Genomic DNA, 14,577 nt, shown 5'->3' with positions numbered 1-14,577 from the left:
CAGATGATGTGCACAAAGGGACAGAGATACTTTCAACACCATTTGCGTAAAATGGGCAGATGGCCATATTAAGTAAATATTGTTGGAAATATCCCCTCCCCCTTTGTATATGTGCAGGGGTGGGGAATCTCCTGTCTGCAGCTCATTGGCCCAGTATGACAGCTAACTTCTGGGATTGGACTGAACCCATTCTAATGTCAATATCTATTTCTAAAAAAACCTGAATATTTCATATCTATTTGTACATGGAATTTATGAGACCGTATAACCATATAGGCTATGATGAAAAAGGGACTTAAGAAGTCCTCCAACCAAATCAATGCATAGCACAGTAAAACCTTCTTTGAACAGAAGGTATTCACATGTCTCGCTCAATCACTTGTGCTAAGAGGGTTGTTCCTAATTTCAGGACAGTGGGCGGAGCCAAGTAAACGGTGCTTTATTTTTATAGGTATTTGTAGCCAATCTAAGAAGGCTTTACTGTGCTACCAGGGGTGGACTGACCATTTGGAAACTCAGGCACTGCCCGAGGGCCTGGGGTCAGTAGGGGGCCCCATGAGATGCCTCTGGTACCTTTTCATAGGCTTTTTTGAGTTTGGGCAAGGACACAGGGGCCCCATGATCCCCTATTGCCCGGGGGCCCCATGAGTTGTCAGTCCGCCCCTGTGTGCTACATAGAATATCCGAAAGAGTTGGGCAGAAGTTTCATGTTTGATTTCCTTCCAAAGACCTCAGTGTTCGAGTTTTCAGGGGCATTACTGTTTAAACCCCACCTAAAAAAAGAACACGGTGAAAGTCATCAATCTGAAACATAAAACATCCTCTAGGCATTGACAGAAAAATTACATGAATTATTCTGCATGCTTTAAAATGTGTGTAAAGGAAAAACTTATTTTTGCTGAGGAAAAGAAAATGGAGTGATAGCGCTGGAACCTTATGGTTATCCTAATGTTATAGAGGGATGGGGCAATTCCTATTTTAAAAAAAGTGCTGCATTATTAACACAATAAAATACTGAAAATATAACAAACAAATCACTCTGTGAAATATATCAGAAACTGCACAACAGAAACACAAGAAGAATAACCTTCCATTAAAAGAGAAGTTTTGGGATTGTAAAAAAATAAATGTTAATACTAACCTAGATGGATGCAGCATTGGTCCGATACTAGATCTGTCCCCCACCACCTCTAAGACTGAGAACTGAGCGATCAAAGACTGCTGATCACTCACTTCTTGGTCTTCAGTGACTGACAGCCACCGGCTCTCTGCTCTGCCTCTCCAGTGCTCACTGCAGTGCTGAGCTGTGGAGGGGGCTGGAGGGGCTGGCTCAGGCTCTTAATGGCAGGCTGATAGGGTGAGTTAGATGCTTGTCAGGGAAGATAAGAAGCCAAAAACACCACATAGCATAAAACCATTCAAGGATGCTTTATTATAATCACTCAAACTCCTCACATACACATACATCACATCAAACACACATTATTGGAATAGTTTGAGTGATTTTAATAAAGCATCCTTGAATGGTTTTATGCTATGTGGTGTTTTTGGCTTCTTATCTTCCTGTTCTGTCTCTCCAATCTAAGCACTGAAAGTGTGATCTCTGTAACTTACAGTTGTGATGAGATAGCGATAACTCCAATCTTAGTTGAATATCACAGGCAGTGACTCAATCCAGAAGACATCTTGTAGATCTTGTGAAGTTTATTCCATAAACTGAGAGAATCTTACAACAATGAACATCGGATAGGTCAAAAAATCATAGTGTGATCTGCTTCATGACATGAGGCTTGAAGCTGAAATGCATTTCTGGGGAAAGGGGTGGAGCTATCTATACAGCATGAACTAAACCAGAGGAAAGGGAGGAGCAGAGACAAAATATAGAGAACACTTAAAGGCATATGACAGTCATGGCAAACATGACACTTCCCATACATGTCCTTATGAACCTGAGGTTAGCAGCTTCTTTTTTGTTTTCACCCATTAGTGTTGCATAGGGATATTTAACTAGGATGTCTAGAGTCTGATGGCTTCTCCAGGCCAGACTATCTCCACCATCTCCTTGGTTTGAAACTGGGGGAATTTGAGATAAAAGTGCGACTCCAAAATGTAATCATCCAGACACAGATTTATTCCAGGATAAGATGATATAAATTTGATTGCAAAGCTGATATGTTTCGGGGACTCAGCACTTTCTCCTCATTAAGGCTTAAATACTGGTAGGCGTACCTCGCTTTACGGGACTTTTCGTATTGCAAAAAATTCGTAAACCGAAACGCGGTTTCCCATAGGAATGCGCTGAAAACCAATGAATCCATTCCGAAGGTCAGAAAAAAGTAAAAAAAAAGTATTTTATCTGTTCAAAACTCTTTCTAAAGTGCACTTTAAAGGCATAAATACTGTAAAGGGACATGGTTAAAAATTAATTTGTAAATGCACTGAAAACCAATGAATCCATTCCGGAGGTCAGAAAAAAGTAAAAAAAAGTTTTATCTGTTCAAAACTCTTTATAAAGTGCACTTTAAAGGCATAAAGGGACAAGATAAAAAAAATTCATAAATGCATTGAAAACCAATTAATCTGTTCCGGAGGTCAGAAAAAAGTTTAAAAAAAGTCTTTTATCTGTTCAAAACTGTTGATAAAGTGCACTTTAAAGGCATAAATACTGTACAGGAACATGATTAACAATTTAGTTCGTAAATGCATTGAAAATCAATGAATCCATTACGGATGTCAGAAAAAAGTAAAAAAAACATTTTATCTGTTCAAAACTATTTACAAAGTGCACTTTAAAGGCATAAATACTGTACAGGGACATGATTGAAAAAAATTTGTAAATGCATTGAAAACCAATTAATCCGTTCCGGAGGTCAGAAAAAAGTAAAAAAACATTTTATCTGTTCAAAACTATTTACAAAGTGCACTTTAAAGGCATAAATACTGTACAGGGACATGATTGAAAAAAAAATTGTAAATGCATTGAAAACCAATTAATCCGTTCCGGAGGTCAGAAAAAAGTCAAAAAAGTTTTATCTGTTCAAAACTCTTTATAAAGGCATAAAGGGACATGATTAAAAAAAATTTTGTAAGTGCATTGAAAAACCAATTACAGTAATCCGTTCGTATTTAAAAAAAAAAATTCATAAACCGAGCCATTATTTTCAATGGATTTTCATTCGTAAACCGAAAATTACGTTAACCGAGGTGTTCGTAAACTGCGGTACGCCTGTATTGAATTCACAGATATGCTGTACAGTGGTTACAATGTAACATAGATTTTGACTGAACTGTTAAAAAAACAAAGGCTGCCCATAGATGGATCGAATTCCAGGTCAGCTGGGACCTACCTAGATTCGATCCATCTATGGGCAGGCTGGTTGTTTTGAAGTCGATCAACTTCAGTATAACCAGCCTGCCGGATTTTTCACATGAATATGTTCTGCTGGGAGCAGGGGCGGACTGACAACTCATGGGGCCCCCGGGCAATAGGGGATCATGGGGCCCCTGTGTCCTCACCCACACTCAAACCACACCCAAAAAAGCCTATGAAAGGTATTAGGGGCATCTCATGGGGCCCGCTACTGACACCGGGCCCTCGGGTAGTGCCCGAGTTCCCAAATGGTCAGTCCGCCCCTGGCTGGGAGGAGAGGTTGTTGATGAGGGAACTGAGCGATTCTCTTCTCTGCAACACATGGCTGCAGGAAAGAAATTTGCATCATCTATGATTTGCTTTAGTCACCACTGGCTTGGGCTTTGTTTTGTTTGGTTAAAATATATGTCACATTGTAACCATTTTCTGGGATCTCTGTAAATTCATTGCTGACAATAAAGCCTTGATGAGGAGGGAGTGTAAGCCCACGAAAAGAATTGGCTTTGTGACAAAATATATATTGCCTTGGAATAAATCTGAGTCTGGACAATTGAATTCTGGTGTGGCATTTCCATCTCAGTTTCCATGCTGTCTTTGTTCCTAATGGCGAGAATCACTCCTTTTTTCCTGGTGGCCATTTTCTCCCAGTATAAAAAAAAAGATGCAAAATCTCCAATTTTTGAGTTGTTAGGAGGTGAGGGGAAATCTAGCGAGGACACCCAGTCTGGTGACAACTAAGAGGGGAATTCTCCTTGCTTCAATACAATACGTCTCCCAAAAAAAAGCAAATATAGATCATTTCACAGCTGTACAGTTGATTTCTTTATCTGCCTATTTTTTGATCACAGAGTTGGATCTGGCAGAAAAAAGAAATTTAAAGTTAAATTTAATGTGATTTTAAAATGATTAGCTACTGTTCAGGGGTGGACTGACAACTCATGGGGCCCCCGGGCAATAGGGGATCATGGGGCCCCTGTGTCCTCGCCCAAACTCAAAAAAGCCTATGAAAAAGGTACCAGGGGCATCTCATGGGGCCCCCTACTGACCCCGGGCCCTCGGGCAGTGCCCGAGTTTCCAAATGGTCAGTCCACCCCTGCTACTGTTAAAGTTGCTCTATACAGACACCCTTCCCAAATATCTGAGCCCTAACAGGTATTGTTATACAGCTTCAAATATCTTCAATCTTTATAAAACCATTAACATTCATATATCTGTATATAAAATCCTGCTACAAATCCCACATAAGGATACAATTTTTTTAGTCAAAGGAACAAATGTACACGGCGTCAACAGAGTATAATAGAATGTTCCATATCTGTAGAATTCTGATCAGTTGTACAGAATAACAGAGGAGATTTACTAAAACTGGATCACTGAGAATCCAATGCACCTGTACATGGGAGCCAATCACTTTCTAGCTTCAGCTTGTTCAGTTAAGCTTTGGCAATAAAACCTGGAAGCTGATTGGTTTCTTTGCAGAGCTGCACCAGATTTTGCACTCCCCAGTTTTGTAAATAACCCCCTTAGAGTCAGAGTGCATCTTCTCTATGAACCAAAAGTAAGAAGTTCCATAGCTGGTCAGCAAAAAAATGTTTTATGAGTTTTGCTAACCAAAGTCCGCTTCATAACACACACCAGCCAACATGAATCGCTCTTTATACAATATGGTATACATATCTCAGTATAGCTCACCTCATCTCCCATCCCAGCCAGATGATACATAATTGCCCATACGTGCAGCAAAAAAGGGGGAAATTTACATGATGAAGTGACAAGCCACCCAAACGGCATGGAGGTCATACTGATAGTCTCGGAGAGGATAGAGATTTTATTGTACAAGTGTAATATTAATGCCAAAAGCAAACAGGGAGGACCATGACAACTCAATACTCCATGTTGTGTTTCATCACTCCATCAAAAAAAATGATGATAGCATGGTATAATAGACTAGAGATTTACAGTATAATAAACTAGAGATTTCCATAGAGCAGTGGTTCTCAATCTTCCTAATGCCGTGACCCTTTAATACAGTTCCTCATGTTGTGGTGACCCCCAACCATAAAATTATTTACCCAGTAATTATAATTCATGAGTGTCGTTTTACCTCCAATACTGCTGCTTTCTACACAGTAGCTGCTTTAACAGAGTAGCTGCTTTCAACACAGCAGCTGCTTTCTACACAGTAGCTGCTCTTTACACATCGGAAATATGTGTTTTCTGATGGTCTTAGGGGACCCCTGTGAAAGGGTCGTTCGACCCCCAAAGGGGTCGTGACCCACAGGTTGAGAACCACTGCCATAGAGCCTTCCTTTACTGACCTCAATTTCCAGGTCATGCGAGTCACAGGTGAACCATTGACGCCAAACCCTCAGAACGACATGGGTCTCATTGCGGCTTAGTTCCAGCAGTTCATAGTCTTGGGACTTGTCCACCACGGGAGGCCATTCATTTTTGAAATGAGCATCCTGCATCAGATCATACTTGTTAGCAAATTTTAAAGCTACCATGTTCTAATATCTCTAGTATATTGCTAGAAGGAGGTTCAAGTCAAATTAACAATGAAGCCTTGAGATGCCAAATGAGTCCTTAATGGCACATCTACTTAAATAGAATGTCGTCCAAGCATTGATGTTGTTCCCTAGTTCTACCCACTCCATTCTATTAGTAATACGGGATAACTGAAATGGAGTGTTTATTTCTTCAAAATGCCATTTCTGCCATCTCTACCCCAGCAATCAGACAACAATTGACACCTTCAGCCATGTGAATAGAAGAATTAACACATATACTGACTTCTTGATACCAAAAGATGGGATTTTGTTGGGGGGTTCCACAACATTCACACCTACCATCCTGTACATGGACAATCAACATCTACCTTGACACATTCCATGATGGTTCAACTAAGGTATCTGTGCTACCTGTGTGGTTATAAATGATGGGGAATGTTCCTGACACTCATTCGAATAAAACAAAAAACACAAATTCAAAAAAACAATTAAAACAATCTAAACTACCATTATTACACCCCCAGAAAGCAACTTCAGATCAAGAAAAATAAAAAGAAGATGGTACAGATAGTAGTAGTTAGCCACATTCAACGGGACGTGTTCTGTAATTCTGAAGACACATCCAAGCCTCTACTTCAGTTTCAAACAGTGTTAGAAACTTTAAACATTTTTTTTTAAATCACGTATCCCCTGTCACCAGGGGGGAATTGAGGGGAAACTACTGTAAAGGGAAAGAATGATCTGTGTACTTTTAGTGAGATTTCCCCTTACTTCCTATCATATGGACAGTGGCCACCAAGACAGGAAATGGGCAAAGTCTCCCAGTGGGGTCACTCTCACCAACAATACCGAGAACTTTCTCCCCCTTCCACACTTCATTCAAAAGGTAAAAAAAAAGCCATCAACAGATATCTGTGATATTATTTTAAAATAACTTACATAGAAAAATGGTTTTTCCTCTTTGTCCCATCCACCCACAGCAAAATCACTTGTGTTCAGTTTTCCATCAGGGCTCAGGCCCAAAACTACCCAAGTCGCTAAAGGCGTCTGAATCTCAAATGAGATTTCCTGCATCTCTCGGTCATATCCCCACTCCAGTAGCACCACCTTTTCGTTTTCAGAAGATGTCATCTCTCTGGAAAATGGCATACCAATTGGCCCCCGTGACCCCAGGATTGGGACCACCCAAGAGAAAAGAATCCAAACATTCCAAGGCATTGATAGTCTCCTAGTCTTTACGGTTATGTGTTCTGGAGACGCAGAACATGATGGGAAACTGGATCTTAGAATATTTTGTGTTCACGAGGAGAAGCTTTTATAAGATCCTACTGGAGATATCAATTTCACCTAATAATGCCGGCTTTCCTGCCTGGGTGATGTAAGACATATCTCAAACATAGGTGTTTTTTCACAAAGGAAATATCATATTTTGTCCGAGTTAGATAAAATTGTTTTAGGAACAGGAAATGAGTTTAAGGATCTTAAGCCTGGTTGCTCACCATTGCCAAGAATTACATAATGAGTCAATTCTGAGAATCAGACCCTTTAAACTTTTATTTTGGCAAAATTACTACCTGCATAAGTGCCTAAAATTTAATGTGTATGTAAAACACCATTTTTTTTTTACCCCTCTCAAGTTTTTTTTTTGCTATCTCTGTCTCATCTGGGAGATTTTCCTGTTCTTTTGTCACAGAGAAACAACAGGAAGTAAATGAAAATCTCTCCAAATGGGAGGTGAAATCCCCTCTGTAGGCAGGTGCCTTCAGTCTCTATTGCATGTGGCACTCGTCCAAAGCTTCAATGTAACTGGAGGAAGAAGTGGGGGAAACTGGGTTTCTCTATGGTTTCCTCGGTCCCCTGGAGCCATGATCCTGTTGGATGCACTGTATCCAGGTGACCCTGTGGCCATATTGGGTCACACAGAGTCTTTTTAAGTCCCTGCCCCCCTGTTATGGCACGCTTTGTGTGAGTGGCTATTGTAGGGACAGGGTACCTGTCTGCCAGGGACAGCACTAGTGACAGGGAGAGGTTCTAAAAGAGTAGGGAAAGAGTAGAGACTATGTTTGCATTGTTAGGAAGCTCCCCTTTGGATTGGACCAGCCAAGAGAACATTCACTGGAGCAGGGGCGGACTGACAACTCATGGGGCCCCTGAGCAATAGGGGATCATGGTGCCCCTGTGTCCTTTCCCAAACTCAAAAAAGCCTATGAAAAAGGTACCTGGGGCATCTCATGGGGCCCCCTACTGACCTCGGGCCCTCGGGCAGTGCCCGAGTTTGCAAATGGTCAGTCCGCCAATGCACTGGAGAGATATACTGTAAATATCAACACAAGTGCCAAAACCAGCAGTTTTGCATCTATCTTCAGACGGAAAAGATTTGTGACTTATCAACTCATTACACATCATTATATAATGGTAAGGAAATAAATCCTACAGCAGATAGAAAAACAGTTTTCTCTCTCTCATTCTACCTCAATCAAACTTGTTTTCGCCAAATTTTAAAAAGTCCTGTCTGGGTCCGGGAGCCCAAAGGCTTTGTAGAGCTTTGGGTGGGAATAAATCTTCATTCCCAGGACCATATCTTACCCAGTAGCCAGATGTCATTATTAGTCTCAGTTATGCACAGGCCTTTATATTTGTAAGCTGACTGATGCTCAGGGCCCTTTTGCTCCTGCGGGAACCTGCTGTTGGGTGAAAAGGCTGACCAAACACAAAAAAAAAGGTTTCAAGTGCTGCCTATTTGTATTGGGGAACCCATTGTGAGGTACCCTACTAGTAAGGAACTGACCTGAGGTTGGTTACTAGGATGAGCAGATATTTTGTATATTTGTGCTATGGACCTACTATACAGAGTCTACTGCATTGAAACTGTGCTCACTTGCTGCATCTTTCAATACAAACTTCAGGACAGACCTGCTTGGACTGTTCCTGGGTGTCCTTGTCTTGTGCCTGGTTTATGTGAATACTCCTCCAAAAATACCAATAGATACTTTTAATGCTACAGCATACAAAGGCATTGTAAACAAACGTCTACTTCCAATATTGTGGGAACAGTTTGGGGAAGGCCCTTTTCTGCTGCAGAATGACTGCGCCCGTGTGCAAAGCCAGTTCCATAAAGAGATATTTTGATGAATTTGGTTTGGAGAAACTCAAGTGGCTTTCACAGAGCCCTGACCTCAACCCTACTGAACACCTTTACGATATCCTGGAATATGGTTTGCAAGCCAGGTCTTCTTATTCTGCATCAGTACCGGACCTCACAAAAGCCCTTTTGGCTAAATAGCTACAAATTCCAACAGACGCAATCCAAAATCTGGTGGAAAACCTTCCCAGGGAAGTAGAGACAGTTGTATCCATAAGCACTGTACTAATGGCAATAGGATGGGGGGTCACCAAGCCATCGGTCACGATCCACTGGTCAACCGCAGGGAGCCAACAGGTAGATTGTGAACTCAGCTCTGCCTCCCTCCAGCCTCTGCCGCTCTCCTGATTACCATAGAGCAGAGAGCAGGAGGCAGCATAGTGCTCCATGTAGGGCAGAGGCGGGAGCTACTTCACTGAACCTTTCAAATTCACCAGCATGTTATTGGCTGCTAGGTGGTCCTAGCAACCAATCACCAGCTTGTTATCATGAAATGTTAACTCCAGCAGCTCCCTCCTTTCATCCAGCACTATGCTGTCTCCTGATCTCCGCTCTGCTGAACACACGCCATTGGGCAGGAGAGTGCTATGGGGCCAGAGGACACTACAAGGGGAGGGTCATGTGAAGGGGCAGAGGACACTGCTAAGGGGGGGGGGGGCAGAGGACATTACTGGGAGGGGGGGTGATGTAAAGGGGGCAGAGGACACTGCTAAGTGGGGGGGCAGAGGACATTACTGGGAGGGGGGTGATGTAAAGGGGGCAGAGGACATTACTGGGAGGGGGGGGTGATGTGAAGGGAGTGCAGAAGACACCACCTTGACACACTGTTCTTCATGCTATCTTTCTTTTGGGATCTTCGTAGTTTTTTTTTTTAAGGACAGCCACCCAGCCAACCAACACCCCCCCCCCCCCTTCCCCGAGGATCTTTGATTTCCTCCATGTTATCCAGGTAGATCTCAACCTCTAAAAGGTTGCCTACCCCTGCAAAAGGATCATTTTGAGAATGACAAGCAAGGAAGATATCCTTCTGCCCAGTATGTTGCAAGAATCCTCCAATGTTTATTGTATGGGATACCAAATGGATTGAAGGACATGTTTGTTTGTGGATATGGGCAACACAGTGGCTAAATGGTTAGCACTTTCGCCTGGCAGGACTCGGGTCGTTAGTTCGAATCCCAACCATGGCACCACCTGCCTGGAGTTTGCATGTTCTCCCTGTGCCTGCGTGGGTTTCCTCTGGGTACTCTGGTTTCCTCCCACACTCCAAAGACATGCTGGTAGGATAATTGGATCCTGTCTAAATTGGCCAGAGTATGTGTATGTATGAATGTGAGTTAGGGACCTTAGATTGTACACCCCTTGAGGGTTAGGGACTGATGGGAATGTACAATATATATATGTGAAGCGCTGTGTAAATTAACGGCGCTAAATAATTAACTGAAATAAATGTTTATTGTATGGTATACCAAATGGAATGAATGGAGCCCGCTTGCAGTTTAGTCCAAAATGGATGCTGGCAGCATGTTAACATGACAGTAATGAGCAATCATGCACTACAGCAGCCTTAGATATGAAACATTCATACCTTAAATTAAGCTCCACACACACCTGTAACCTCCCTAGCGCTCTGATTATGTCCTTATTTCTGTGCTCAAAGCGGTACATTTTTTTGCATGGAAATATGTATTTTTTTTATTGTAGGCCTGTAATTTAGGAATAACTCACTGAAATCTGTCCGAACAAGAGCCTAGTAAACATCCCGGGTATGTTTAAACTTGAAACACGAAATCATAAATTATAATTTAATAATCATAAAAAATAATAATATAATAATAAATTTAATTAATTAATATAATCAAACCAAAAACACTGAAATGTGAAATATAGCGCCAAGTTCGCACATCGCTGAGCTCAGTCGCAGAATCGTTTTCAGTGTCTGATGAGGAATTTCCCCCACGAATCATTATCACTCAATTCTGCAAGTGGTTCTAATTTACTATCGTTGTTCTCTAGCCGGTCTAAAACCGCTTTTGACCTAAAGGGACGCTTTTTGGACGCCATGGACGTTTCTCAGTTTCCAGGCAGAAAGAACAGTAAAAATGCAGGCAGGGCGCCGGACAAAGCACTCGGGACAAAATGTATGTGAAATGGTTTGATACAGGAATGTAATACTATGAGATTTTAGTGAATGTCACTTTTTCACATTTTTGAATTTCCCGTCGGTTCCATCCCCCGTACGTCCCGATGCTCGCAGGGAACGGAACCCAGAAGACAGATGCTGGCATCGGCCGGAGGACATTGCCGGGGACACTGCAGGAGGGATATTGTGGGAGCGCAGGACAAGGTAAGTGAAGAAGAGATCCCGGAGCAACGCTGCAGTGTATTCCCGATGGACATAATCAGACCGCTAGGGAGGTTAGTGGAAGGATCACCAGGCATTATTTTATCAATTATTTTGATAAAATATTTGCTGTGGGAATATCAATCATTCGCACAGCCATCATGAATAATCACCATATTATGTCCAGTATTTATTTCCTATAATCGTTAGCTCTGTCTAGTTCCCATAATGCAGTATTTTCCTGATTGGGGTATTTGAGGGAAATACCACATTATGGCTGCTGGATGGAGCTGACAATCATAGGAAATAAACATACAGTATTAGAGACGGTATGGCGATTATTCATGACAAATGCTTGTAATATTTGCACCAGCATTTTTTTTTTAAATAAATAAACCCCTAAGTATTGATGTGGTGTTATTACAGCTTAAGAAGCATAAAAGACAACTACAAACAGTATAACCTAGATGTCGCATTAATATACAATGGAGAAGATGACACAAAATATAATTCTTTAAGAACAGAGCAAATATCATCGTAAGGCTGCATAGTTACAGGAAAATATTGTTCCAGGACATCGCTAGGAGAGGACACTGCAAACTGATACAAATAATCCTTTTCAAAGAAAACATTAACAAAGGATTTAAAAGAGATTAATAAAAACGTGCCTTGTTATTGAACGGTGAAAAAAATGTACGCGTGTGAGCAAAAAGAAAAGTCAGTATATGTTATAAAAAGACTATGTATTGTTGTATTGAATGCATGTGTTAAAGATAGAATTTTATAATTAGTTGATAAAAAAAAGTTTAAATAAAATTAAGGGATGGGGTTATGGAGTCCCATTGGGGGAGTCATGGGTGGTCATTAGACTTGGGGTCTAATGACCACCCATGAGGTCTACGCAGTGCTTCCCATTGGGCATTTGATAGCACCTACTGAACAATGAGGCAGCTCTAATGTCCATGAACATCACAAAGTGCAGATTTTGATGTTTATTATGTACATTTTTAATGAAGACATTTTTTGCATGGGTTCTCATTGGGACAGAAGACGTGATTGCAGGTTAGAATCTCTACCTTGGGAAAAGGATATGTCAAGCTACTTTCTCAAGAAGAGCTTCTAACTCTTGTGAAGAACAACTAGAGGGAAGAGGGAAGAGTTGCTAGGCAAAAAGAAGTTGTTTGGAACAGAAGCGGACTGACAACTCATGGGGCCCCCGGGCAATAGGGGATCATGGGGCCCCTGTGTCCTCACCCACACCCAAAAAAGCCTATGAAAAAAACAATGAAAGGTACCAGGGGCATCTCATGGGGCCCCCTACTGACCCCGAGTCCTCGAAAGGCTAGTCCGCCCCTGGTTTGGAATAGTAGGCGCCAGAGGTCTTCTTGGGAAAGCCTTCAACTTGTTGAGATGCAATGCTCTTGTACAAGAAGACACTGATCCTGGAATGGTGCAGTTGGTAAATTTCTACCTTTATATTAGGAAGACTTAAGAGACTAATGGAAAATCCGAGACTAATGGAAAATCCAGCCCTGAAGATATTAGTAGCCAGAGGAATATAGCCAGCAGAAGAGTCAACCATGCAAGGTGAAGGGCAGGAAGATGATTGCAATGACCCAGAAGTTAAAGTGCAACTGCACTGCATCTGAGCACCACAAACCAAAAAAGCTATTTAATTCATTGTTAATATTCAACGCTAACTCCCCCATCTATCCATGTCTTCATGCTTTATTTTCCAAAGAAATCATTTTGAAAAACACCCCCTAGCATTTTTGGCAGTGGCCATTTTGAGTAAGGCCAGATGATTCATGGAGCATTCACTTCCTGGAATCCATCGAACCTTAGCTCAGGCATTGGCTGAACTGAGAACCCTACCTCCCCTCTAGAAGACTCCTAGGATGTATGACATAATTTGCCTAGGCATGGAAACCGGGAAGTAACTGAAGAAATGTAATTAAAAAGTGTAAAACAAGTAAATACAATATACTTTCTTATCTATATACTAATGGTAGCAGCATAAGGATTAAAAATAGTCCATGTTGATTGAGAGGGCAAAGTTCCACTTTAAGCGAAGAATGCATTTCAAATTTTGAATAATCATTTGTATATTTGTCTGGAGGTTGCCTGTAAAGTAAACATGTCTTTCAAAAATTCCAATCTCACGCTGTGCTAGGCACTTTATGATGCTGATGTTCTGCTGTGCTCTGATTCTAGTCAAAATGTCACCAACTATACCCTATGTAATGTAACCCAACCCTATGCACATTACATATTTCATAGTCCTTAGTCCATCTCAGGAACAATCAAGAGAGTGGTTACCAGGGGCGGACTGACAACTCATGGGGCCCCTGGCAATAGGGGATCATGGGGCCCCTGTGTCCTTGCCCAAACTCAAAAAAGCCTACGAAAAAAGGTACCATGGACATCTCATGGGGCCCCCTACTGACCCCAGGCCCTCGGGCAGTGCCCGAGTTTCCAAATGGTCAGTCCGCCTCTGGTGGTTACCTTTCTACATACAATGGGACCAGGGAGAATGCATGCAGCCACTCTCTTAACAGGAGGTTGAATCACAGCAGCAAAAAAAAAAATGGAATCTGGAATTTTGGAGGAGGCTGAGAAAAATATAATGGACTTTTTTGAGTTACATACTGGAATATAATTTTTTAAAACCAGACAGTAGTGTCACTTAAAAATTAAACTACTTTTGTAGATACAGTTAGGTCCATATATATTTGGACTCAGGCACAATTTTAGTTTTTCAGATATTTACCAAAACATATTCAAGCTATATTTATATAATGGATATGGGCTGAAAGTGCACTCTTAGATTTAATTTGAGGGTATGTACATCCAAACTGGGGAAAGGGTTTAGGAATTACAGCTCTTAAGAGTAGCCATCCCTTCTTTTTCAAGGGAAAAAAAGTAACTGGACAATTGAATCAAAAGCTGTTTCATGGCCAGGTGTGGGCTACTCCTTCATTATTTCTTCATCAATTAAGCAGGTAAAAGGTCTGGAGTTGATTCTAAGTGTGGGATTTGCATCTGGAATCTATTGCTGTGAACCTACATTGTGCGTTCAAAGGAGCTGGCCATGCAAGTGAAACAGGCCATTGTAAGGCTTCAAAAATGAAACAAATCCATCAGAGAGATAGCAGCAACATTAGGAGTGGCCAAATCAACAGTTTGGTAGATTCTGAGTGAAGAAGAACGCACT

The 14,577-nt window shown here is 41.5% G+C and overlaps 1 protein-coding gene across 1 annotated transcript in view; it reads right to left on the bottom strand.

Moving 5' to 3' along the window:
• LOC149449389 (DBH-like monooxygenase protein 2) overlaps positions 1 to 7,011 on the bottom strand; it is a 50,804-nt gene extending 43,793 nt beyond the window's left edge. The window contains exons 1-2 of the mRNA XM_089693307.1: positions 6,820 to 7,011; positions 5,689 to 5,835 (exon numbers count right to left, since the gene is read on the bottom strand). Of these exons, the coding sequence (XP_089549433.1) occupies positions 5,689 to 5,835; positions 6,820 to 7,011 (339 nt within the window). The remainder of the gene's footprint in view (positions 1 to 5,688; positions 5,836 to 6,819) is intronic.
• Between the last annotated feature and the right edge of the window lie 7,566 nt (positions 7,012 to 14,577).

Source organism: Staurois parvus, unplaced genomic scaffold (assembly GCF_062004578.1).
Source record: "Staurois parvus isolate SC_StPar_1 unplaced genomic scaffold, SC_StPar_1.0 ptg000621l, whole genome shotgun sequence".
Classification (NCBI taxonomy): domain Eukaryota; kingdom Metazoa; phylum Chordata; class Amphibia; order Anura; family Ranidae; genus Staurois; species Staurois parvus.
Note: the sequence above shows the minus strand (reverse complement) of the source record. Positions and strands in the feature narration are given on the sequence as shown.